This window comes from Adiantum capillus-veneris, chromosome 2, assembly GCF_014529385.1.
Source record: "Adiantum capillus-veneris isolate H3 chromosome 2, ASM1452938v2, whole genome shotgun sequence".
Lineage (NCBI taxonomy): Eukaryota > Viridiplantae > Streptophyta > Polypodiopsida > Polypodiales > Pteridaceae > Adiantum > Adiantum capillus-veneris.
The window spans coordinates 129,844,044-129,870,248 of record NC_140932.1 but is presented as its reverse complement, the minus strand read 5'-3'; the positions used below and the strand labels follow the sequence as shown (position 1 = coordinate 129,870,248).

At 40.6% G+C, this 26,205-nt stretch overlaps 1 protein-coding gene across 1 annotated transcript; it reads left to right on the top strand.

The window, feature by feature from the left end:
• On the top strand, positions 1-26,205 carry LOC147463619 (uncharacterized). The gene is given in 5 exon segments (XM_086496934.1): positions 1-27; positions 335-527; positions 1,284-1,355; positions 25,576-25,857; positions 25,934-26,205. Coding segments are annotated over 5 exon segments (846 nt in total).

The following is a 26,205-nucleotide window of genomic DNA, read 5'->3' as shown; positions in this document are numbered from 1 at the left end:
ATGCCAGCGGCTCGTGTGAAGCAGGAGGTAAGCAGACAGGAAACAATAGTGCAATTAGTATCAACTGTTGGGCTGGGGATACAATGTTAATACCTTGTCTCCCCCATGTTGAGCTTGGTTTTTTTTTCTTTACCCTCAAAGGACAAGAGCATGCATTGCATTATCTGAGCAACGCTAATCTCATGCCAGCCATTGATCTCTCCCGCTCAAGCCTGTGTCAAATAGAGATGGCACCCTCCCGGGACAAAGTGAACAGTGTCAAATTTCCGTCTCCTCCTAGTATTCTGTCCTTGAAAGTAGCTGCGTGTTTCAACAACATGGTCAAATTCTCCAGTTGCTCGTAGGTAGAAAACTCTGTCGAAGGGTTGTGGGACCCGCTTACAAGGTCCCTGAAGAGCAGAGTGGGGATGGAAAGATCTTGGATGATACCCACATACAAGGAGGCAATGATCAGGATGGCCCTACACAGAGCTTTATCATCGTGTACAATCTTGCCAAGACACATAACGTAGGCACACTGGCAAGATGTGCCACGCAGACTCGTTCATGTTGATGGTGAGAATAGAGCAAGGAAATCCTACCCAGGCTCATAGAGTAGAATGTCCATTGTCATTGAATTATTTACCTCGCACGCTTTCAATGACATTTGATCGTCGCCCTCTTTGCTCTCGAGTCTCTCTGTGCAAGAGTGCACGCGTTCGTCATTTGTATGTGTGTGCGTGCGCACGTGCCCGCGCTTGTGTTGACCCTTGACATACTGAGTGAGCCCCTTTTAAGGCTTTTAGGTGGCCCCTTGATCTCGATCGAGCTTGTGATATTTGGGCTTCCTCGATCAACCTTTTCTCTCAGCTCTTTCACTCGGATCTCTCCATTGCTCCATCATGAGAGAGAGAGAGAGAGAGAGAGAGAGAGAGAGAGAGAGAGAGAGAGAAGAGAGAGAGAGAGAGAGAGAGAGAGAGAGAGAGAGAGAGAGAGAGAGAGAGAGAGAGAGAGAGGAGAGAGAGAGAGAGAGAGAGAGAGAGAGAGAGGAGAGAGAGAGAGAGAGAGAGTCCTACCTCACTTTCAAAGAGACCATCATTTCTAGTGTGCATGCAGAGGATTGGATTCTATCATCTCCTCCTAAATCGTGCTTTGGCTCCTCACAAATAATGGAAAATTGTGGCTATTCTATTGCATTTCTTGCAAACGTCACATCAAAGAGCGGATGAGTAGAATGCAACATATGGAACCTAAAATCCAAACTTAAGGAGATTACATGTTTCTTGTTTGTGTGGTTCTTGCAGTAGCACTCTCTTTCATCTCGGTCACATTTGTGCAGCGAAAAGGAAATCATAGTAGGGATCATCAGTCTGCAGGTAAGTCTCTACAGAATTTTGGTGTGGAAATAGGAACTTGTTTAAGGGTGATATAGTTTTCTCTTTAAAAATGTGAGAGTTGCAACCTCTATGATAACATTAGTCGTGCCAGGTGATGCCACTTGCCTCTTTGATTAACACATGCCAAGAAGTACAGGGGAAGTAATTGTGTAAGAACTCTAGTCTCAAATTTAGGCTCACTTTTAGTTTAATGTTTTATGGCTTCTTGATAAATATAGCTTTTCTCTGATGATAACAAATGGAGAGAATTTGTTCTACGTCTCTTATCCCATAATTTAACTTTTTTATATATATTTTAAATATTTTGGCATCTCCAAAATTAAGAATTTCACATTTTAAAAATTGGTTTATATTTTTATATATTTTAGTATCTTCAAAATCTAGGATCGATAAAGCCTTTTTACTTTTTCAAATGATTTAGAACCCCAATAACCCATCTTGAGCGAGCCTGCAACAGTCGAGAATGACTAGGGACATAACCATTTATGGACCAAAGCATGGCCACAAGCTTATCTATATGAAGCTGTTGCGGCAGACATAGCAATGGCCATGATTCCAAGTGTTAAGTGTGATGTCTTCCTTAAAGGGGCAAAAACGAGCAATGCCCGTGGTATGCAAGTCCTTGCCTAGAGATTATTAAAGCAATCATTTGTTGCCTTGGCTGTTAGAAATTTGGTCGATCTCACCCATTCATCGATGGAAAAAATGGGTTTGCGAAGTCCATGTAAGATGACGTGTTTTGGGATTCTACAAAATCAAACAAGCGGATGTGTGAAATTCATTAATGATGGCTTACATGATATTAAGCACGTGGTTGTCGCACCATGTTTTTGGGGTTCCAAAAAATACATCGCATCTGGGTTGAGCCCCATGGGGAGTGTTATGTTTGTTTTTGAATTTACTTTGCTACACTGTCCTCTATAGAGTAGCTATTGATGTCTTGATCTTGTCTTTTTTATTTTATGTACTCTCTCGATAACTTGTTCACTCGGAAGTACTCGCTCAAGGATTGGGATTTCTCTTTAGAAACATACTCTTGTATGTTTGATTTCATGGCAGGCCAATAGAAATATGTTTCAATTCCTTTTAGGGTAGACTGAATCCCTCTATGCCCCGCATAAGGAGGAGCATGAGATTCATACAATTCTTTCTCACGTAGTGAGTTGCTAACACATAGTCTATTACCATAGAGAAGATAACCATCTTGTATCTTCAAAATCTAGGATCAGTAAAGCCTTTTACTGTTCAAATGATTTAGAACCCAATAACCCATCTTGGTTTATATTTTTATATATTTTAGTATCTTTAAAATCTAGGATCATTAAAGCCTTTTACTGTTTCAAATGATTTAGAAACCCAATAACCCATCATGAGCGAGCCTACAGTCAAGAATGACTAGGGACATAACCATTTATGGACCAGAGCATGGCCACAAGCTTATTTATATGAAGTTGTTGCGGCAGACGTAGCAATGGCCATGATTTCGAGTGTTGTGTAATGTCTATCTTAAAGGGGCAAAGACGAGCATTGCCCATGGTATGCAAGTCCTTGCCTAGAGATTATTAAAGCAATCATATGTTGCCTTGGATACTAGAAATTTGGTCGATCTCACCCAATCAATGGGTTTACAAAATCGATGGCAAAAATGGGTTTACAAAGTCGATGGCAAAAATGGGTTTGCAAAGTCAATGTAAGATGACATGTTTTGGGATTCTACAAAATCAAACAAGCGGATGTGTGCAATTCATTAATGATGGCTTACATGATATTAAGCACGTGGTTGTCGCACCATGCTTTTGGGGTCGTAGAAAATACATCGCATCTAGGTTAAACCCCATGGGGAGAGTTATGTTTGTTTTTGCATTTACTTTGTGGCACTATCCTCTATAGAGTAACTATTGATGTCTTGATCTTGCCTTTTTTATTTTATGTACTCACTCGATTACTTGTTTGCTCAGAAGTACTTGCTCGAGGATTTGGGATTCCTCTCAAGATGGTATCCGTATGGATCCATCAAAGTTGGAGCTAATAAAAGCATGGCCTAATCCAAGGAATCTACATGAGCTAAGAAGCTCTATTGGTATTTGTGCATACTATAGATGCTTCATAGCAAAACTCTCTCAAATAGCAGGACCATTACATGACTTAACAAAGAATAATGTTAAGTACTCATGGACTGCTAGGAGCAAAATGGTTTTGACAAGCTCAAAGAGAAGCTTACCTCCCAACCAGTCCTTATGCTTTCGGATCTCTCAAAGCCATCTGATGTCCAATGTGATGCTTGTGGTGATTGCCTTGGAGCAGTCTTGCTTCAAGAAGGGCATGCCATAGCATATGAGAGCTGAAGGCTCAATGCCGATGAACGGGTCTTGGGCATATATGAAAAAGATATTTTAGTTGTTCTACATGCCCCAGACACATGGAAGCGATATCTATTGGGGACTCCATTTATGTTGCATATGGACCACCAAAGTCTCAACTACTTCATGAAGCAGACCAAGCTTTCTGACAAACAAATGAGGTGGGTAAATTTTCTTTTGCATTTTTTTTTTCATATTGCTCACATTGATGGTAAGAATAATGAAGTGGCCGATGCACTTTCACGATGACCAAGAGTTCATGCGGTCTCTATAGAAACTCACAAGGATCTATCTTCTATGATAGATGAGTATGCTACTGACCCCGACTTTAGAGACATAATGTCAGCCCTTGCATTGGGAAAGAAAGAATAAACATTTACCTTGGAGGATGGTTATCTTCTCCATGGAAATAGACTATGTGTTACCCACTCCCTTTGTGAGAAATTCATTTATGAATCCCATGCTCCTCCCTATGTGGGGCATAGAGGCATTCAACCTACTCTTTGAGGAGTAGGACATACTTCTATTGGCCTACCATGAAAGTAGACATACAAGACTATGTTTCAAAATGTGTGGTATGCCAAAAGACCAAGTATGATAGATGGAAGCAATCTGAATTACTCCAACCATTGCCAATCCCTAATTCACCATGGAAGAGTATATCTATGGATTTTATCTTTGGATTACCCAAGTCTATCCATTACAAGAATATGGACAATAGTTGACAGGTTTAGCAAGAAAGCGCACTTTATTCTTCTCAAAAATACTATTAAGGCACACCAAATGGCAACCCTCTTTATATCTCAGATTTTCAAATACCATGGATTTCCAACATCCATTGTGTCAGATAGAGATTCTAGAATGGCCAGTAATTTTTAGAAAGGTCTCTTTGAAAGTCTAGATACAAGATTGAATTTATCTTTGGTCTATCACCCACAAACGGATGGTCAAAGAGAGATAGCCAATCTTATGATACTTGACCTACTAAAAACTTATGTTACAGAAGTAGATCAATGCTCACAATGGGAAAAGTACTTACCCTTGTAGAGTATGCATACAATCATACTTCCATACTACTACGGGAAAGGCACCTTTTGAGATCGTTGAGGGAAGACCTAAAAGTCCCTTGCTACTTAAAGTACATGGGAAGACCTTCAGTGCCGATGAGTATAGCGGTTGTGACCTACAAGAATCTTTTCAAAATATTAAAGAGGATATATCCATCTCTCAACAAAGGAAAAAAGATGCTACTAACAAGCATAGAAGGGCCTTAACAATTAAAGAAAATGTTTGGGTCTTACTTAAGTTTCCCAAGGCTCGATTGAGGAAAATGATGGGCAAAAATCATACAGGCCATCAAAAATATTATGCTAAACTAGCAAAAAGATACTATGGTGCTTTTCAAATCTTGAAGCCAATCAATAAAATGGTTTATCAACTCAAGTTGCCCAACCATTGGCTCATACACAATAGTTTTCATGTGAGCCTACTTAAGCCCTACAAAGAAGAGCCACCAAGAGAACCAATTATTGAAGACCCTCCAGAAATTGAAGAGCAAGAAGAGGTGCTACAACCCGAAGCTATCCTTCGGCATGAGGACAAAGTACTATGACATGGTAAGATTATCCGACGGTATCTTATTAAGTTCAAAAATTATCCTTTTAAAGATGCTAGATGGATGCAAGGAATACAGCTTAAGGATAGTATGAACCTTGTCAATGCTACATTAGAGTAAGTAAATGTACATTTTTGTTCTAAATGATCAATGTTTTTGTCTTATAAAAATAATTCTCTTTTTATTGTGCACAAATTTAAGTAGTATGCATGCTTAGAATCATGTTTACACTGACAACGTCCCTCAAACACCAAGTAGAAATTGCCACTCTACTTTGGAACTATAATATGGACTAAAAAGCATGCATGCTTTTGATAGCTAAGTCTCCCAAGCTCCTAATGGATTAGTCATCCATCTTGGAATATGTTGTAGGGTAAAAAGGGATCCTCTACCCGTTAAGAAACATCAACTAATGACTAAGGATTTATCTCTTCTATCTCATAGTCGAGGACGAATATGATTTCAAGAGAGAGGTAATGTCATAAAATCTAATGTGAGATCCCCAACCTACCAATACCAAGATCGGGATGGGATCCTCAACAGGTCTCTAGGACTAATAAAAATCAGAGTCTCTAAATAAGAAAAATCCAGGGAATAGACCTTTACCATTGACAACAATGACTTGAGTCTATAGCCGTAGATGAAGACCTAGTCCTGTCTCACAGCAAAAATGGGACAACATCTTAAAAATCCAAAAGTCTTTCAGCCCTAGAACTTCCACAAATTGGGCTAAGGTATCCTCAACCAACACTTTTTCCCCCCTAACATATGTGAGGGCACAGCTGCTGGTGGACTCCTCTTCCAAGTGAAGAAGTTTTATAAACATTTTTAGTGTGTAGGGATGGATAGTTACCTGAGTAATCAGGTCCAACAGTCCATGATTGACAACATTAGTCAATCCCCACTCACCACCCCTCGCTCACACATGATTATTTTGTTTTATAATATTATCACATTGTTTTAAAATTCAAAATAATGATCACAGTGATTCCTTCAATCAAGTATTCAAGACAACATTGAAAAGGATTCTTTTAGCAAATAGACATCTTTAAACTTGAGACATGGTACTGTCAATAAAACAACATTGACCATAATAACCACGAACAATACTCTTCTTGTTTCAATACTACCTAAGGGTGAAAAATGGCATCCATTCCTTGTTCACAATCCGGGGTGGATAAACCCCCACCCAAGGTTTGGGATGCCCATAAACCAAACCAGTTGCCCATACAATTGGGCGGCTCCCCTAGGATAAAAACAGTATCCTAACTTATGTAGAAACATAAAGACATGATGTAACATTTAATGGCCTAGTGTGTAGCAGAAAATAACATGAACATAGTGAGAATTTCATTAGAATAGGTTACTAATGAGCATAACAAGAGTGCTTGGGTGGAGAGAGCAACAAGAAGCATAACACCTAGTTAGAGAGTCATGAACAATACTTCAAAAGAGAGAGAAATTAAGGAGGACCGGATTTTCATGGAGCTGGTCCCCCCTCTAGAAGGCTTTGTATTATAGGTTTCCCCCATCAAGGAAGACATTTTACAATACAATTCTTTGTGTTCCTTCAATCACTAGCTAGTGCAATGAATGGAAGCTTCAAGCACTCATCAAACGCTTATAAAACACAACATCAATTCCATCATGGTCCAGACCCAAGACCTCACACACCTTTGAAGATGGTGAGAGCTAGTGGGGTATGAGAGTAGATTGAGTGGAAGGAGTAGTCTTACGAGAAAGAAGTACATCTCCTCACATAATCACTCATATTAGCATAGCATAGCTTAGTAATTAGCATGGAGGAGGAGATGAGCATGCATTGAAGCTTGGATATTGGCTGGATTTGCATCACAAAGCCAAGAGTTGTTGGTGTAGGCTTCCCTTCTCACAAGCTTGGAGTAGGTGATAAGCTTTCCATTAAATCTTGAGAAGGAGAGAGAGAGTCTTCTTGCTTCAAACATGAGCTAGTGTGAGTGTGTGTGGAATAATGACCTTGAAAAATCAGCCCTCTCTCTCTCTCTCTCTCTCTCTCTCTCTCTCTCTCTCTCTGTCTTGGTCGACCCCTCTTGCTAAATCCTCTTGTTGGCGCATCATTGGACCTTTCTAAGCTTAGCCAATAGGATTTAAGAAGCATAAGTGATAGCCTTTTGACATGTGTCCCCCTTTCCCCTTTTATGAGAGATTTAGGTGATTAATTAATGCAACTAAACTCTCATTGGACCCCTTTGTCTCCTGGCCAATAGGAATCAGGCAAGCCATTGGGCTCATGAATGCTCATTGGACCCCTTGGGAGACTGTCCAATAGTCTTCTAGAGAGATTAATTCTTATTGGTTCTTTTATCAAGTGTTTTTAAATGAATTAAACTAGATTTACTCTAGCCTAATTCTCGTTGGTCCACCTCCATGGCCATCCAATAGGATTTGAGTGCACCCTGTGGGCATCTGGGCTAGAGAGTTGACATGTATCCCTCATTACCTTTGTGTAAAGGAAGCTTGTGAGTGTGTGTGTGTGTGTATGTTTCTCTCTCATCCCCTACTTATAGGGCTCGTCCCCTTCTATGTAGGAATCATAAAAACTTTTTTGTACACACACAAAGCATCCAATTTTCCTAAGAAACTTAGGGTCTTTAAAGCCCATTGTTGCACATTGCTCTTTTGCAGATGGCCCCCCCTTTGGATCCCTATTTTCCCTCCTTTGGATCCCTACTGTGGCCGGTCCTCTAGCTTAACCAATATTCTAGCTTTTTCTCCCCTGGCACTTCCCCATATTAAATGACCAGTTTAACATGAGAAAATTATTTAGGAGAATAAGAAATTAGTTATTATGACATTACCTCTCTCTTGAAATCATAGTCGTCCTTGACTATGGGTTAGAGAAGATAAATCCTATTCATTAGTCCTTTTTCTAGCGGGTAGAGGATCCTATCTTACTTTATGACATCGTTCCAGAATGGATGACTAATCCATTTGGTACTTGAGAGCCTAAGGCTACCGCAAGCATGTATGCACATTAGTCGTATCAATCTTCCATAGTAGAGTGACAAGCTCTACTTGCTGTTTTGGAGACGTCATCTTTGCAAACTTGATTCTAAGCATGCATACTACTTCATTTTTGTGCACAAAAAAGAAAAAGAGAGTCTTATAAGACAAAAACTTTGTTCATGTTAAACATTTGTACATTTGCTTACTCTAGGGAAGCATTTTAAGCATTGATAACGTTTAGATTATCCTTTAATTGTATGCCTTACATCCATCTAGCATCTTCAAAAGGATAATTTTTAAACTTAATAAGATACCGTCGGATAGTCTTACCACCTCTTAATACCTTGTATTCATGTCGGAGAATGGACTCGGGCTGCAGCACCTCTTCTTGGTCCTCGATCTCCGGTGGGTCTTCAATAGTTGGTTCTCAAGGTGGATCTCCTTTGTAAGGCTTTAGTAGGCTCACATGAAAATCATTGTGTATGAGCCAACTTGGCTAGGCAACTTGAATTGATAGGCCATCTCATTGATTGGTCTAAGAATCTGAAAGGGACCATAGTACCTTTTTGCTAACTTAGCATAGTACTTTTGGTGTCCCATAGGATTCTTGCCGGTCGTGTGCCTTAATCAATCCTTGGGAAATTTAAGTAAGACCCAATCATTTTCTTTAAAGGTTTGGGCTCTTCTATGCTTATGAGAAGAAGCCTTTTGCCTTTGTCGTGAGATAGAGATAGCATCCTTAATCTTTTGGAAAGATTCTTGTAGGTCTCGGCTATACTCATCTGCAACAAAGATCTTCCTGTGTACCTTAAGTAGCATGGGACTTTTTTATCTTCCCTCAATTACCTCAAAAGGTTCTTTTCTCGTGGAAGTATGTATAGTGTTATTGTAGGCATACTCCACTAAGGGTAAGTACTTCTCCCATTGGGACCTTTAATCTACTTCCCTTACATAGGCTTTTAGTAGATCAAGAATTTTTATGTTAGCTATTTCACTTTGGCCATCCGTTTGTGGGTGATAGGCCAAAGAGAAATTTAGCCTTGTCCCTAAATTCTCAAAGAGACCCATCCAAAAATTATTGGTCATTCTAGGATCTCTATCCAACACTATGGACATTGGCAAGCCATGCTACTTGAAGATTTGTGAAATGAAGAGGGTTGCCATTTGATGGGCTTTGATAGTCTTTTTGATAGGTATAAAATGAGCTTGTTTACTAAACTTGTCTACTATCTTCCATATTCTCGTATTCCCATGGATAGACTTAGGCAATTCAAAGATAAAATCCATGGATATGCTCTCCCATGGTGAATTAGGGATTGGCAATGGTTGAAGAAATCCAGGTTGCTTCCCTCTATCAAACTTCGTCTTTTGGCATACCACACATTTAGAAACATACTCTTGTATGCTTGCTTTCATGGTAGGCCAATAGAAATATGTTTCAATCCCTTTTAGGGTAGACTGAATACCTCTATGCCCCGCATAAGGAGGAGCATGAGATTAATACATTACTTTCTCACGTAGTGAGTTAGTAACGCATAGTCTATTTCCATAGAGAAGATAACCATCTTGTAAAGTAAATGGTTCCTCTTTCTTCCCTAGTGCAAGGGAGGAAATCACATCTCTAAAATCGGGATCAATAGCATACTCATCTATCATAGAAGAAAGATCATTGTGAGTTGCTATGGAAATCGCATCCACTCTCGACCGTCTTGAGAGTGCATCGGCTACTTGATTATGCTTGCCAGCAATGTCAGCAATATGATAATGAAATTGCAAAAGGAAATTCGTTCACCTCATTTGTTTGTTGGAGAGCTTGGTCTGTGTCATGAAGTACTTAAGGCTTTGGCGATCTGTCCACAGAATGAAAGGAGTCCCCAATAAATAGTGCTTCCATGAGTCTAAGGCATGTAGAACTGCGAGAAGTTCCTTTTCATATATGCCTAGAGCTTGCTCAACAGGGTTGAGCCCTCAATTTTTATAGGCTATGACATGCCCTTCTTGGAGAAAAACAGCTCCAAGGCAATCACCACAAGCGTCACATTGGACCTCAAATGGATTTTAGAGATCCGGTAGTGTAAGCACAGGTTGAGAGATAAGCTTTTCTTTAAGCTTTTCGAAAGCATTTTTCTCCTTGGCAGACCATGTATGTTTTTCTTTGTTAGGTCATGTAATGGTCCTAAGATTTGTGAGAAATTTTCTACGAAGCATCTATAGTATGCACACATACCTATAAAGCTTCTTAATTCATGAAGATTCCTTGGTTTAGGCCATCCTTTTATTACCTCTAACTGTGATGGATCCATTTGGATGCCATCTTGAGAGATAATGTGACCTAAATACTGGATCTCTTGTTAGAAAACTCACTTTTCTTTCGATTAACATAAAGTTCATTCTCTCTTAAGACTTGAAATATTACCTGGAGGTGTTTCTTGTGTTCGTCTAATGAATTAGAGTAGATGATGATATCATCAAAGAACACTCTAGTAAAGGTTCGGTGAGGCCTAAATAGTTTCTTCATCAAGCAGTTGAATGTGGCTGGTGTGTTGGTCAAGCCAAAAGGCATGACAATGTATTCATAAAGACCAAACATAGTGCAAAATGCGGTCTTTACAATGTCTTGATCAACTATCCTTATTTGATGGTAGCCACTTTTTAGGTCAATCCTACTGAAGTAGGTGGACCCTTGTAGCTTATCAAACATGTCTTCTACCCATGGAGTGGGAAACCTATTTTTGATAGTGATCCTATTTAGTGCTCTATAGTCGATACACATATGATATGTGCCATCTTTCTTTTGCACTAATAACACAGGTGAGAAAAATGGAGATGAGCTAGGCCTAACCATGCCCTTTTCACATAACTCATGCACTTGCCGCATAATCTCCTCTTGTTGAGCTTGAGAAACTCTATAAGAAGGTTTATTAGGCAGTGAACTTCCTAGGCAATGGTCATCATTGCCTCCTTTAGGAGGTAGTTCACAAGGGATGTCGGTAAAAAAGAAACATCTTGAAACCCCTTGATAACTCTAATTCCTTGTGATTGATTATATTTTCTTTTGATAAAGTATTAGGTTCATTTTGAGAATCTTTAACAAAAATCATGAACACGAAAATAGATCTCTTTATTGACTTATTGAAAGTTTGCATATGTACAATGCGTATGGTGTTACCCTTTTCCTTAGCATCTATGTACATATCTTTTTCCTTGTACTTAAAGTAGATTTTCCTTTCAGGGAATTTAACATTGGCAGCCATGCACTCAAACCATGGTATCCCTAGGATTACATCCTTGTGCTTGAGAGGAGAGATAAAGAAGTCCTCTTTGTCCACACAGATTTGGACATGGAGCCTCAATTTCCCGATTAAGGGAGTGGTTGAAGCTTCTTGCCCCTTGAAAGCACCATCTGCGGGGTAGAACATCTCCCATCTCATAAACTTAGATGCCTATCTTGGTGGCCAATTGTGTGGATATGGAATTGTGAGTAGAACTAGGGTCAAAGAGAATAAAAGCATCATGTTCTCTTACCTTTCCCCAAGAATGGCATAGAGGAGATCCTTTGTGGCGAGCTTCCTCTTCTTGGATTTTGACCAAGGTAGCTGTAGGAGGCTCATGGAGGGTGCTCTTTTAGGGACAAGTGTGGTACGCATGCCCTTGCTCGCCGCACTTGAAACAACAGTTATCCTTACAATAACGTTTAAGATCTTCAGGAGAGAGTTTGTTTTTGCCTTTGTAAACTCCCTTCTCATTAGCTTTCTTGTCATTGAAATTGCCCTTAGGAGACTTTTGGACATTGTCCTTCCCCTTAGGCTCATTGGAACCCTTGTTTTCCATGGGCTTAGAATTTCTCTTTGCCCCTGTTTGGAAATTGATTCAAGAAGCCACCATAGTATGGTGTATAACAGTAGATATGGTGCGTGGCCTTTGGGAGTTGACATACTCCGCCATTTCTTGAGTTAAGCCGGCACAAAATTGTTGTTTTTGCTCTCCAAAATCCATCTTTTTGAAGAGAGTGGCTTTGAGATGTAAGTCCCAAAACTTGTCTACATATTTGTGAATGGATTTGTAGGGAAAGAGCCTCAAGCTTCGCCATTCGGTGAGTACTTTGTCTTTGGCATCGGTGGCCAAAAATTGCTTCATGGTGGAAGATCTTAAAGCTTTCCATGTTCGTGGAGCTTCACTGTTGGCCCGTAGGCTAGACCACCATTGCTGGGCGGACTTTTGAAAGTGCATAGCTACATGGTGTAGCTTAAGGACTCCGTGAAGCCCTCATCTCCAAATGCGACATTGAATTGTTGGATGAAAGCCAAGACTTTGTTTGTAGCACCAAAGGTGCCATCATAGGTAAGGAAAGAGAGCTTGGACGATTTCTTCCACGTGGCATAGAATTTCCTATGGACTCTTCTATTTTAAGGTTCAAAAGTTGCACCATCGTTTTCTTCAGAAGATGAAGAATTTGAGGAAGATGGAGAAGAGGGTGACCTCTTTCTTCCCTTGGTTCTTCTTGTCTGCACCATCACTTTCTTCATAAGAGGAAGAGGATGAAGAAGATGGAGAAGAGGATGATCTCTTTCTCGCATTTTTCTTCTCTTGCTTTCGGTCATCCCTCTTTGAATTATGGTGTGGAGAAGTGTGCAATGGTCTTCTCTATTTAGGAGGTGATGGAGAGCATTTTTCCCGCCGTCTTTGTGGAGCCATCTCCGCCGAGGTGGTAGGAAACTCACTTCTTTCTCGTTCTTTTGGTGGGGGCTCTTGAGTTCTTCTTTGAGGAGGAGATGCATCTTCAAGAAGAAAATATTTGAACCCTTCATATGGATCCTTTTCTTCTTCCCGAATCGGAGAGAGTCCTCTTTTGGGAGTCTCACAAGGAGGCTTCCATTAGGTGAAATTTGGACTCACAAAGGGGCCCTTTAAAGAGTTTGACTTTACCTCTCTCTACCAAAACGGGCACATGGATAAATTTTTGCAAAAAAACTCCAAAGTTGGCAAAGGTTTGACAGTTAGAATGTTATCTTCAAGCTGTTTTACTAATATATAGCACGCCATAAGATTTCTCGTATTTTAGAAGATTCTTTTTTTGATTCACTTAGATTCCAACGGAGTTGTCACATCATAGGTGAATGAAAAAAAGAGTTTTAGAATATGAGGAATCTCATGGTGTGCTATATATCAATAGATAGAGCTTGAAGAGGAAATTCTAACTGTCAAACATCCACAAATTTTGGAGTTTGTTTGCAAAAATTTATCTAGTAGAGAGAAGTAAAGTCAAACTCCTTAAAGGGCCCCTTTGTGAGTCCAAATTTCACCTAATGCTAGGTACTCTCTCGTCATGGTGGGGAGCTTGGAGAATCCCATGGGCATGAAGCTACTGTTGCTCTTCACTTTGGAGGGATGGATTGCCCATGGCTTGTTGAAGCCTAGAAACAAGGTAGTTAACAAGCATAGGGGCATCATTAGTAGTCTGCTCATTAGCAAAATCAAAGCTATCAACATTAATTTCACTCTCTTTACTATTGTCAGCCATTCTAACAACTTTTAGGTGTAAACTTTTTTAGGTATACTTTGGCACTTCAAGCCCTAGTTGCTACTCCTCTTTACCCCTTTAGAAAATCACTCAAGCTACTATACCCGTGGCTCGAATATCATTAATTGCAAGGAATATAAGAGAGGGCCTTTCAACACCAAAACAACACCGAATCTTGTCAAGCTTCTAATAGCTCAATAGTGGTTAAGCAGTAGGCAAGACCCGTAGAACTCCACTATTAAGACCATAGCTCTCGACGGTGATGCCCCATTATCTGCACAAAGGCAGGCGCACTACAAGGTTGAAAAATCACTATTCTACTTACTCAATTGCAATTAATAACAACAACCATGTATAGATAGCTTCAGGACCTCCCTTCTTGAGCAAGAAAAGAGAAACCTTGTGCTCTGATACCAATGTATTATTTAATGGCCTAGTAGCTTGTGTGTAGCGGAAAATAACATGAACATGGTGAGCATTTCATTGGCACAGGTTCCTAATGAGCATAACAAGAGTGCTTGGGTGGAGAGAGCAACAAGAAGCATAACACCTAGTTAGATAGGCATGAACAATACTTCAAAAGAGAGAGAAATTAAGCTATTGACAAGAGTTGAGGACCGGATTTTCATGAAGTTGGTCCCCCATCAAAAAGGATTTGTATTATAGGTTTCCCCCATCAAGGAAGACATTTTACAATACAATTCTTTGTGTTCCTTCAATCACTAGCTAGTGCAATGAAGATGGAAGCTTCAAGCACTCAGCAAACACTTATAAAACACAACATCAATTCCCTCACGATCTCAGACCCAAGACCTCACAGACCTTCGAAGATGGTGAGAGCTAGCAGGGTATAAGAGTAGATTGAGAGGAAGAAGGAGTAGTCTTACGACAAAGAAGTATATCTCACATAATCACTCATATTAGGATAGCATAGCTTAGTAATTAGCATGGTAGAGGAGATGAGCATGCATTAAAGCTTGGCTCTTGGTTGGATTTTCATCACAAAGCCAAGAGTTGGTGTAAGCTTCCCTTCTCACAATCTTGGAGTAGGTGATAAGCTTTCCATTAAAGCTTGAGAAGGAAAGAGAGAGTCTTCTTGCTTCACACATGAGCTAGTGTGAGTCTGTGTGGAATAATGCCTATTGGTGGACGGATACGCCGCGACGGGCGTCAGCACAATGAGAACTCACCTAACATGTAATGTCAGCTAAGGACGAAGCTCGACCCGTAGGAGCGTGGAAGCAAGTATAAGGTGTCAACCTACACTCAACCGACTCCTAACTAATTCCTACAGAGGTCTCTACCAATTGTCTAAGTCACAGCCTTCAAGAGTGCACAAGAGGGAACTTCCTACGACGCTTTCTAGAGTCGAACATCCATCAAACAATCTCGAAACACCATAGAACTTGAAGGAGACCCTACTAATACCAATAGTTCGCTCTCCCTAAGGTCTATGAACCAAAATCACAACCCAAAACACCTAGTGCAAAAACACGTAGGATGTCTGGCCAAAATCTGTAGGTCTTCGTTTCCAAAATCTAAAGTTCCTAATGTGTAGTTCTACTCAATGTGAACGTGTGGATATGTGCAATGCAAAATCGGATAACGTATGCTCACCCAAACAACCGATGAAGCTCGTAGAAGGAGCTCGCAAAACCGGACCGTATGTGCGCAATGTAGGTATCGGCGCGTAGCTCTCATCGGGGGCAACACGCTGCACTTCTTTGCACTAGATTCTGACCATCAGAGCACACGTAGCGTCAAGATGAAGCTCACACTCTCTCTCTCGTACACAATACGCTCACTCACAGACTTCAAAACTTGTTTTAAAATGACAAAAGGCCTTTCATTAAGGTCAAAAAGTGGTATATATACCTTACAATTTCTCAAACCATAAAGTTCCAAAATCAACCATCTACTCAATCTAACTATCAAAACTGGGATACAATCTGGAAACTTCTGTAAGTCCCAATAATTACAAGGTGAAAAATCAGGTTTTCCTTAATGAATGAATAATTACAAAAAATAATAGTCCTCCGAGTAGTTAGATGACGTGGGGTGTGTCCAGCTTCTAACACTCCCCCCCTCCTTGCTCATGTCGTCCCCGACATGGCCTTGATCTGCTGCTTCATCTTATCGTTTCCCGCATCTTTCGCAATGATTCGTACCTGACATGTAGGTTCAGCATTGTTGGGCCAAAAATGTCTCTATTGATGTTGAAGAACCCTATATAGAATGCTTCTTCAAAATCTTGGAGGTGATAGGATGGTAGAAACATGATCCTTTGATACAGCGCATATATCACCTCCTTGGAAGGCTGACCTGACAGATCATAGGCGCATCTGTATGTATCCTGAAAGAAGAATATGCTGTCAGTCACCTGGCCTGGCTTGAAGGTCTCGAACACTGCTAAGATGGTTCTGCAGATTTTTCTGATCATAATGCATGTAAGGTCAGGTGAGCCAGTGAACAACTTTATGGCGCCCGTTAGGGTTTTCACCATGTATTGGACACTTATTCTCTCACCTGCCTTCAAGCCCGGCAGCTTTGGGTAGTTCAGCCAAGTGGGTTGGCTTCTTTGTAAAATTTATGTGCCTTCCACGTCCTAACCCTTGGTAGAGGACAGAAGATGAGGTTGTCTCTGATATTTTTAGGTGCCTCTACCAAGTGGATTAGGTATTGTGGGTACTTTGTAAGCCAAGCCTTCCTCCACTTTGGCTGAGAATCCACAATAAGCTTAACTCCTTCTAGCTTTGAGGTGTCTGCATTGTAGAGAGGTACAACTGGCTCTTCTCCGATCCGCTTGTTTATTGTAGCTGCCTCATATTTCAGCAATGGATATGGGAGAGAGGGTTGAAGCCACTCACGCCTGAGATTGCTGGTGTCGATCCTCTAAATGATCATAGATTTGAAGACCCTCTGCTCCCACTCCAAGGCTTCCTTCGTGGTTTCTCTGAGCTCTTCTTCTATTGCCTTACACAATTTCTCCTCCTCTTCTTGTGTTATATCCTGTGGCTCTTGAGAGGATCCTACTATGCTTTCCTCTTGCATGGGTGTGTCCACTGGATCTGCCACATTGTCGAGGTCGATGCCCTCATTGGCGGCTGGCCCTGAGCTTTCTGCCTCTCCTCCTTGTTGGCCTTTCAACTCCTCAATTTTCCTGAGGAGTGTTTTCTTTTCCGCTTCAGCTTCTCCGTCCATATTCACGAGGAGGTCATTAAGTTCGGCATTTATTCTTTCCGCCTCCTCGAGCTTTATCTTCATGCTTTCCATTTCTTCTTGCAGGGCTTTTTGGCCCTCTTCCATTCTAGTTTGCATGACTATAGAACCTTCATCCATCATTAACCTCTGCTTTTTCTCGAGAGTCAGTTATTTCTGAAGTTCTTTCATTTGCTCTTCGTAGAGTTGACTCTCAGAAATGATTTGAGTCGAGCTTGTAGCTCTGACTCTAGTAGGTGATGCTCGCAGGGTGGATGCATGAATAGGTGGCCCGGTTTTAACCGATTGAAAGTTTCTTTTGGAGGCTTAAAATTTAGGGGGTATGAAACTAGTGTTATGGGCAAGAATTTTTTGAATTAAATATTCGTGTGGAGGATACAAAATCTTAAAAATCATGTGGAGGATTCAAAAACACGTGTGGAGCCCACGTCAAAACGAATGTTCAGTCGAATGTTTTCATGACTGTGACTTCTCTGTATCTTTGTGCCTTTCTCCTTCTGCGCCTTTCTCAGCTTGCTCTACAGCCCCCTGTGCACAATGCTTATCCTTCGCTATGGATAGCAACCTAAGAAAGAGCCCAAGGAATGCAGCTCGACAGGTCTCCCTCACAAAGACCCGACATTCTCCCACGAAGGTATGTCACCTCTCTCTGTCTCTCTGTGTGTTGTGTACAGCGGACCTATGTGTAGTAGAGTTTTGAGGTGTGGATACATTGAGTAATGAGTATGGATTTATTCCTTTCAGAGACAAAAGTTACAGCGTCCTTCCAAAATCAGCCACTTTGTTCACCCCAAGGATGTGGAGGTTCCATTAAAGGCATTCTGCACGACAAAGGAGGATTTTGACAGGGAATATGGGTTAAGTCTTGAGGGGAAAGATGTTAGGAAGTTGACAAATGCAGATGTGCCCATATCCGACTGGATGAAAGTTTTCACGTGTCTTCTAGTGAAGGAGAAATAAGTGCCGATAAAAACAGCAAGGCTGGATCACTACAAGGCACTCTACCAGCTCTACAAGTAGGTGTACCAATCCAAACCACCAAACTATCTGCTGGGAGTCAAGTTTGCACGCGGATATGTTTATTTCGTATGCACAGGTCCGGTAAAGTGGGCTGAGTTTGCATCTGAGGTGGTGAAGAATGTGACCAATGAAGGTCACTTAGATAGGAAAAGATAACAATTGAAGTTAGAGACTTCCCAAGTATCCACAGGTACCCCAAGTGGTTCTGCCATCTTCTTAGTAAATACCCCATCCGGAAGTACACCAGTCGGAAGTGGACTTTTTGCGACCACTCAGTCTGCCTTTAGTGTTGAAGTATCCACTTCCTTGAAGGAACTTTTGTAGAGTGCGCAGTTGATGGAGAAGGTAGAAAAGAAGACTACGCACACACGCCAACACACATCGAGACACACACACACAATCGTTACCCTGCAGCAGCCATTCAATGAGCTGCTCTTCTCTTCTTCTATTTTGAACTATTATCCAAAGTATATTTACAACATAGTATAGTCAGTGTCCAGCCGACCATAGCACAATGGACATATTCTTTAACATCATATTCTTTAACACTCCCCCTCAAGCTCAGAGTGAGCTTGCATATGATGGATTCCCAATGCTTCACGAAAGTAGCAAAACTTCTCCTTTCCAAGAGCTTTTGTGAATATATCCGCAACTTGATCATTTGTCTTCACATACACCAAATCAATCTCATTTTCCAAAACTTTTTCTCTAATGAAGTGATAATGTACCTCAATGTGTTTAATGCGAGCATGGTAGACTGGATTCTTTGCCAACATGATGCTGCTAATATTGTCACAATATATAATGACACTGTCAAGATAGTCAAAATCAAATTCTACCATAAGCACTCTCAACCATGACTCTTCACATGTTGCCAAAGCTACTCCACGATATTCAGCTTCTGTACTTGATAATGCTACAGTTGATTGCTTCTTGCTACTCCAACTTATCATACCATTGCCAATGGAAAATGCATAACCACTTGTAGATCTTCTATCCATAAAATCTCCTGCCCAATCTCCATCTGTGTAACCATAAAGACAAAGCTTCCCATTCTTTTCATAAAACATTCCATAACTAACAGTGGCTTTCACATATCTCATAATCCGTCTCACTGCATCAAGATGACTTTTACATGGATTTTGCATGAATTGACTCACAACACCCACTGCATAACTCAAATCTGGCCTTGTTATTGTCAAGTAAATAAGGCTTCCAACCATCTTGCGATACATAGTGACATCCTCAATGTAATGTCCATCATCAAACAACTTCACATTTTGATCAAGAGGTGTATCAACCGGTTTGCACGCTGTCATTCCATACTTCTCAAGCATATCCAACGCGTATTGTCTTTGTATCATCCAAATTCCTGATAAAGTATTGACAATTTCAATTCCCAAGAAATATCTCAACTCACCAAGGTCATTCATGTTGAATTCTCTCAACAAACTCTTCTTGACATGCAAAATTTGCTCAGCATGACTTCCAGTGAGAATCAAGTCATCAACATAGATAACAATAACGACGATCTCTCCATCAACATGCTTCAAAAATAATGAGTGATCAGCAGTAGATTGTTTAAATCCAATCTTCTTCGAGAATCTGGTTATCTTTTCACACCAAGCTCTAGATGCTTGCTTCAAACCATACAATGCTTTCTTCAACTTACACACATAATATGGAAACTGTGGATGTTGATAACCCTCTGGCTGTATCATATAAACTTCTTCTTCCAAGTCACCATTCAAGAATGCATTATCCACATCCATTTTCCGTAACTTCCAACCGAACATACTTGCCATTGCTATCACCAATCTGACTGTTGTCATCTTTGCAACTGGACTAAATGTCTCATCATAATCAAGACCTTTTGTTTGTGCATAACCTTTAGCAACAAGCCTCGCTTTGTATCTTTCCACACTACCATCTGACTTGCACTTGACTTTGTATACCCATTTTGAACCAATTGCTTTCTTTCCACTTGGCAAGCGAACCAAATCCCAAGTGTCATTCTTCACAAGAGCATCCATCTCATCATCCATAGCTGACTCCCATTCTGATTTTCCAATTGCCTCTTGAAAACATGTAGGCTCTTTATGTTGCACACGTGAAACCATGTATGCATAATGTGTACGCATGTAACCGTTGTATGTCAATCTATCAACTTGATAATGCACCCTCTCTGATCTTCTCAACTGTGGTGCACTCTTCTCTTCAACTCTTGCATATGGGGGTACATATTTCTCAATATGCTTACTGCCAAGTGTCCTCAAATGTGGTAAATCATGATCTTCATTGAGGCTTTCATCTCCAGAACTCTCTTCAACCATTTTCTTCTTGCCTTTCTCGTCTTGCTTCTTATCTCGCAAACGACCGCTCCATGGGTTGACACTTCCTGTACTCTCCTCTGCCATATGTGGTCCTGAAATAGTTCTTGTTGATGGTCCTGGCTTATCAACAACATGATGCACATTCTCTTGCTCTTAATACTCATCTTCTATCATCACTGGCTTTGGTTTATACCATGGTTCATGCTCACAAAATCTGACATCTCTACTGACATAAACTTTTCTTGTCGTAGGATCATAGCACTTGTAACCTTTCTTTTCAACTGGGTAGCCCAAGAATATACACTTCGCTGCCTTTGGCTCCATCTTCTTTCTTGCTTCATTTGGCACATGAACATAGCAAACACATCCAAAAACTTTCATATAGGAAACTGTTGGCTTGATCCCATAAAGTCTCTCATAAGGTGAAATTTCATGAATGGCAGCTGTTGGTGTTCGATTCATAATGTGTACAGCTGTATGAACTGCTTCAACCCAATATGTTAATGGCATATTCATCTCATTAATCATGGCTCTTGCAATCTCTGCTATGACTCTATTCTTTCTCTCAGCAACTCCATTTTGTTGTGGTGTGTATCTACAAGTAATCTGTCTTCTTATGCCTTGTTCATGTAAGTAATCATCAAAATTGTGTGACATGTACTCTCCCCCTCCATCTGTACGTAGGCATTTAATTTGACAACCATTCTCTTTCTCAACCATAACTTTGAACTCCAAGAATACCTCAAATGCCTCTGACTTTGCCTTTAGAAAGTAAACCCATGTCATTCTGTTGTAATCATCCGTAAATGTGATAAAATATCGACAACCATTTGGTGTAGCATGATCACAAGGTCCCCAAATATCTGAATGAACAATTTCTATGACATGTACTCTCCCCCTCCATCTGTACGTAGGCATTTAATTTGACAAACATTCTCTTTCTCAACCATAACTTTGAACTCCAAGAATACCTCAAATGCCTCTGACTTTGCCTTTAGAAAGTAAACCCATGTCATTCTGCTGTAATCATCCGTAAATGTGATAAAATATAGACAACCATTTGGTGTAGCATGATCACAAGGTCCCCAAATATCTGAATGAACAATTTCCAAAGGACTTTGGCTAATTCTCCCCCTCTTTGGAAATGGTAAACGAGATTGCTTTCCAAATTGACAAGCTTCACAAACATGATCAAAATTCAATCTGCCAAACTTTGGTAATCCACGTACAATTTGATTTGATTGCATATGCTTTAGTCTTCTAAAATTGACATGACCAATTCTCTTATGCCATAAATTTGCCCAATCATCTTGAGTGCCTGATTTGTTTGCATACATACCACTGTGTAAGCATGGATCTCCAGCTTCCATGAGAACAAGTGACCTTTCTTTCTTCCACGTGCCAATATCTTGCCTGGTCTGCCTTTGTGAAACTCCTCTATGAAGCATCCATAACAATTAAAACGGACTTGAAACCCTTGATCTGTCATCTGTCCAACTGATGCTAAATTCTTTGTGATTGAAGGCACATATAGAACATCTCCCAATGTGTTGTATGTCCCGTCTTTTTCTAGCAATGGAACTGAACCAACATGTGTAATCCGATGCATAGTATCATCACCTATAGCAACAAACTCATCCTCTTCTAACTTCTCTTTTCTATCAAACCATTCACCATGATATGTCATATGATTTGTGGCACCACTATCTAAATACCAATCATCTGTATGATGTGGCTCCACCATGCTTCCAACAACATGCTCCATAGGAAATAAATGTCCACTCGACCTATTGTCATATATATTTTGATCATGAGGATTGTATCCAACAAAGTTTCCTCCATGTCTGCCATAACCTCGGCCTCTTCCACCACGATCACGATTTTGATTTAGCCTTGTGTAACATTCTCTTTCAAAGTGACCATAAATGCCACATCTGTTACAATATCCATCTCTTTGAGGATGTACAAATCGTCCACCTCCACGTCCACGAGTTCGGGCTCTCTCCCTGCCTCTTTGGCTATAATCATTGTAACTTTGACTTTGTTGGTTTTGCTATTGACCTCTTCCAACATTGTTTCCACGACCATAGTTTCCTCTTCCACCTCTATTGTTTCCACGACCTCTAGAGTAAAAAACCTGATCTCTGGAATTGCTATTTGATGTAGAAGGACCTGACTTGCGTAACTCACCTCTTCTTGCTAACAAAGGTTTACTAACTCTTCAAAATCAGGCATGTGTCCTCAAATAGATATAGATGTATCCAATGACTTGTATTCCGGTCCCAAACCATTCAATGTCACTGAAACTAAGTCATCATCTGGAACTTCAACATTAATGTTCTCAAGATCTTCCTGTATTTTCTTTATCTCTGTCACATAATCTGATATGGATCTATTTCCTCGCCATACACAATGTAGCCTTTGCTTCAAGTGAACTTTTCGTGGTTCTGTATTGGAGCTGTTCATTCTTGCTAGTATCTCCCATGCTTCCTTTGGAGATTGAGCCTTCTTCACATGTGGTATAAAGAAGTCACTAATGCATAGTGAAATCCAATGCATCACTTTCCTTGAATTCTCAATCCACTTCTTGTAAGCTTCTACTCCTGCTTGCCATGTTTTATGTGCTTCAATATTCTCTCTATTTGGTTCCAAACCAACCTCGGGACACTCTTGTTCACCTGTAATATAATCCCATAAACCTTTGCCCATGATAAAGTTCTCCATCCTGTAAGACCATATGCTGTAGTTCTCTCTGGTCAGCTTCTCTCCAACAATCTGTGTGACTTGAGTTGAACTTTCTGCCATCTTCACTCTCTCAATTTCTTTCAAAGGATTTTGGCAAAATTTCGGCAGAGTTTCGTTTGTATTCGGACAATATCTCAAGTGACAATCTCAACCAAAGTGCTCATAAACACTGACAGAAAATCTCTCACTGCCAAGGGAAAATCCACTGACTCACTTTGCCACAGGCTGACTTAGTACTATGCATAAATACTCTAAAACAATGTCCACATGGACCTGTATGCAAATGCAATCCATACGCTGTCCTGTACCACATATCCATACATCCACCTTCTTCCCATAGTCGTAAATGACATATGAGGTCTTTCGCGGGGCCAGTCGGGGGTTCGCTCCAGTACCTAATCCACCTTGCCAAGGTACCAAAGCTCCCAAGGCAAGGCTTCAAAAAACCTCACTCGACCCTCACAAAGGCTGCAGTTTTCCAAAATACATTGACCGCATATCCATACATAACCACAAAGTACTCAATCTGACAATATAACCGCCTCAAATTCTTCCCACAACCTTTCTTACATAGACGGCTGTCCATAACGGACCCACAACAACCAAACATAATCTTCGATAACACAATATCATGATGCAAAAGCTCTATGTCGCTCTCCAAAACCTGTGTAAATGCTGAATTCTTCAACTGTAACCTGTAAATCTACTGTCAAGTGCAAAACTGGACATCTCCTATGCTTGTGTGAGCTGGCTGTTTGCTGCAGAAAATTGTAGATTTTGGAAAATCTGAGTATGCCAATGCGTCCGGAACGCCCAAAAAAATAAAGATAGACTCCTGGATCACTGTATTCAGAGTTCGGGTGAGGGAGTTATGACCAAAAAACCTCTCTTTTTTGCTATTTTCCAGAGCTGCGGAAACCTGTGTATTGACTGTATCTCCTCAAACTGAGCTCCGATACCACTTTGTAGAGTGCGCAGGTGATGGAGAATGTAGAAAAGAAGACTACGCACACACGCCAACACACATCGAGACACACACACACAATCGTTACTCTGCAGCAGCCATTCAATGAGCTACTCTTCTCTTCTTCTATTTTGAACTATTATCCAAAGTATATTTACAACATAGTATAGTCAGTGTCCAGCCGCCCATAGCACAATGGACATATTCTTTAACAACTTCTTGTTGAGGTTAGAAAATCTCATGACAATGTATCAGCCGAGTGTTAGAAGGCTAAGGATTCAGTGGTCAAATCTGTTGCTGATGTGCACCGTTGTGAGGGTGCCCTTGACACCATCCGAATGCACTTCCCTGATGATGCCAATGTACGAATAGGCTTGCTTGACAGCCTCCAAGAAAAATTTGACCAAGCAAAAGCCACCCTACAACAGGCACAGGTATGCTTTTAAGTCCATCTGATTGTAGTATAATACATGCAAAGTACCATATGGTATGATTTTTCATACCGGTAGGATTATATCATATTCGGTAAGGGTAGATGACAATAACGGTAGGATGTTATCATACCGGTAGGATTATATCCTACCGGTATGATTACATCCTACCAGTATGATTATATCCTACCGGTAGGATGTTATCTTACCGGTAGGATTTAGGAGATAATCCTACCAGTATGATAACATCCTACTGGTATGGTTACATCCGACCGGTATGGTTAGATCCAACCGGTATGATAAAATCCAACCGGTTTGATGTTATACTTTCGGTATATTGTTATCCTACCGGTATGATGTTACCGGATGTTATCCTACCGGTATGATGTTATACTATCCAGTATAATAACATTATACCGGTGGGATAACATCATACCAGGAGGATGTAATCATACCGATATGATAACATCATTATACCGATTTTCAAGCATTCATACCGATTTTATACCTGTTTGACATTGTCTGATAACAGAGGTCTCTTGCCTACAGGAAGAATTATCGAAATGCTTGGACCGTGAGGAAACCTTTGGTCTCTATGTCACATTTGTGACAGGCATGATTAGTCAACCAATGCTACCTGAAACCATAGTCTTGCCTGCATGAGTAACAGCTCCTGCACATAGTGTTTTTCTCGTTGATGTGTGAAATGCTTGTGGTGTAAGAATTCATGATCACAATCACTCAAACCATGTTGTTCTATTGCCTTGTTCACATGCATACCATGCATTCTGCTATGCTCACTTGGCTGAGAAAGGAAAGTGCATGGTTAAGGATTGCCTCGGAGTTATTTCTGCAGAAGACCAATCCCTTCTAAAGAAGAAGCCTGTTGAACCATGCCCAAAAACAGGTGAGAAAATTGTTTCAATGGGTAATCAAGTGGTTGATTTTTGTCTTCTCTAATGTTTTTTCAAGTGGTTGATTTTTGTCTTCTCTGATGTTTTTTCAGAGTCAAGCTACTTCAGAACTACTGCCGGTAAAGACACAGGGAACGATGCAGTGACGCCTGCATACAAGACAACTGTGGAGGTATTGCTTGATGAAAATGTCCCTGGTAATGCTGAGAAACCTGTTTCGAAAACAACAGAAGAAGAACAAAACTTTGAGGTAAAGGAACAGAGTACGACTGGTGCTGAAGAGAAAACCCAGAATGAGGAAGACGATGTGTTGCTAGACAGCGTGCGGGTGACAAGATCAAAGACCCCGAGAAAACGAGGCCAACGTGGCAAGAGTAATTTTTTTCATTGATTATGGCTCTAATAAGTGATCTCTTGCTGCACAGCTTTCTAAAGCTGATGGTCGTGTAGATGTCAGGCTGGAGGGAAGTCCCGAGGAGACCCTTGCTCAACATATAAGAAAGGCAAAAAGAAAAAAAATTGAGAAGACTGGAGATTAGAAGCCTGAAATGGAGTAAAAAAGCAAGGAAGAGGAAGAGACCCAGGGGCAGCCAGAAGAGGAGATGGACATAGAAGACACTAAGGAGATGCAGAATACCGGCACAAGTTTTGACCCTAAACCCAAAGCCTGCAAAAGATTACAGTTTTCCCCCCCATGTTTCTTTTTATGTAACCACTTCTGA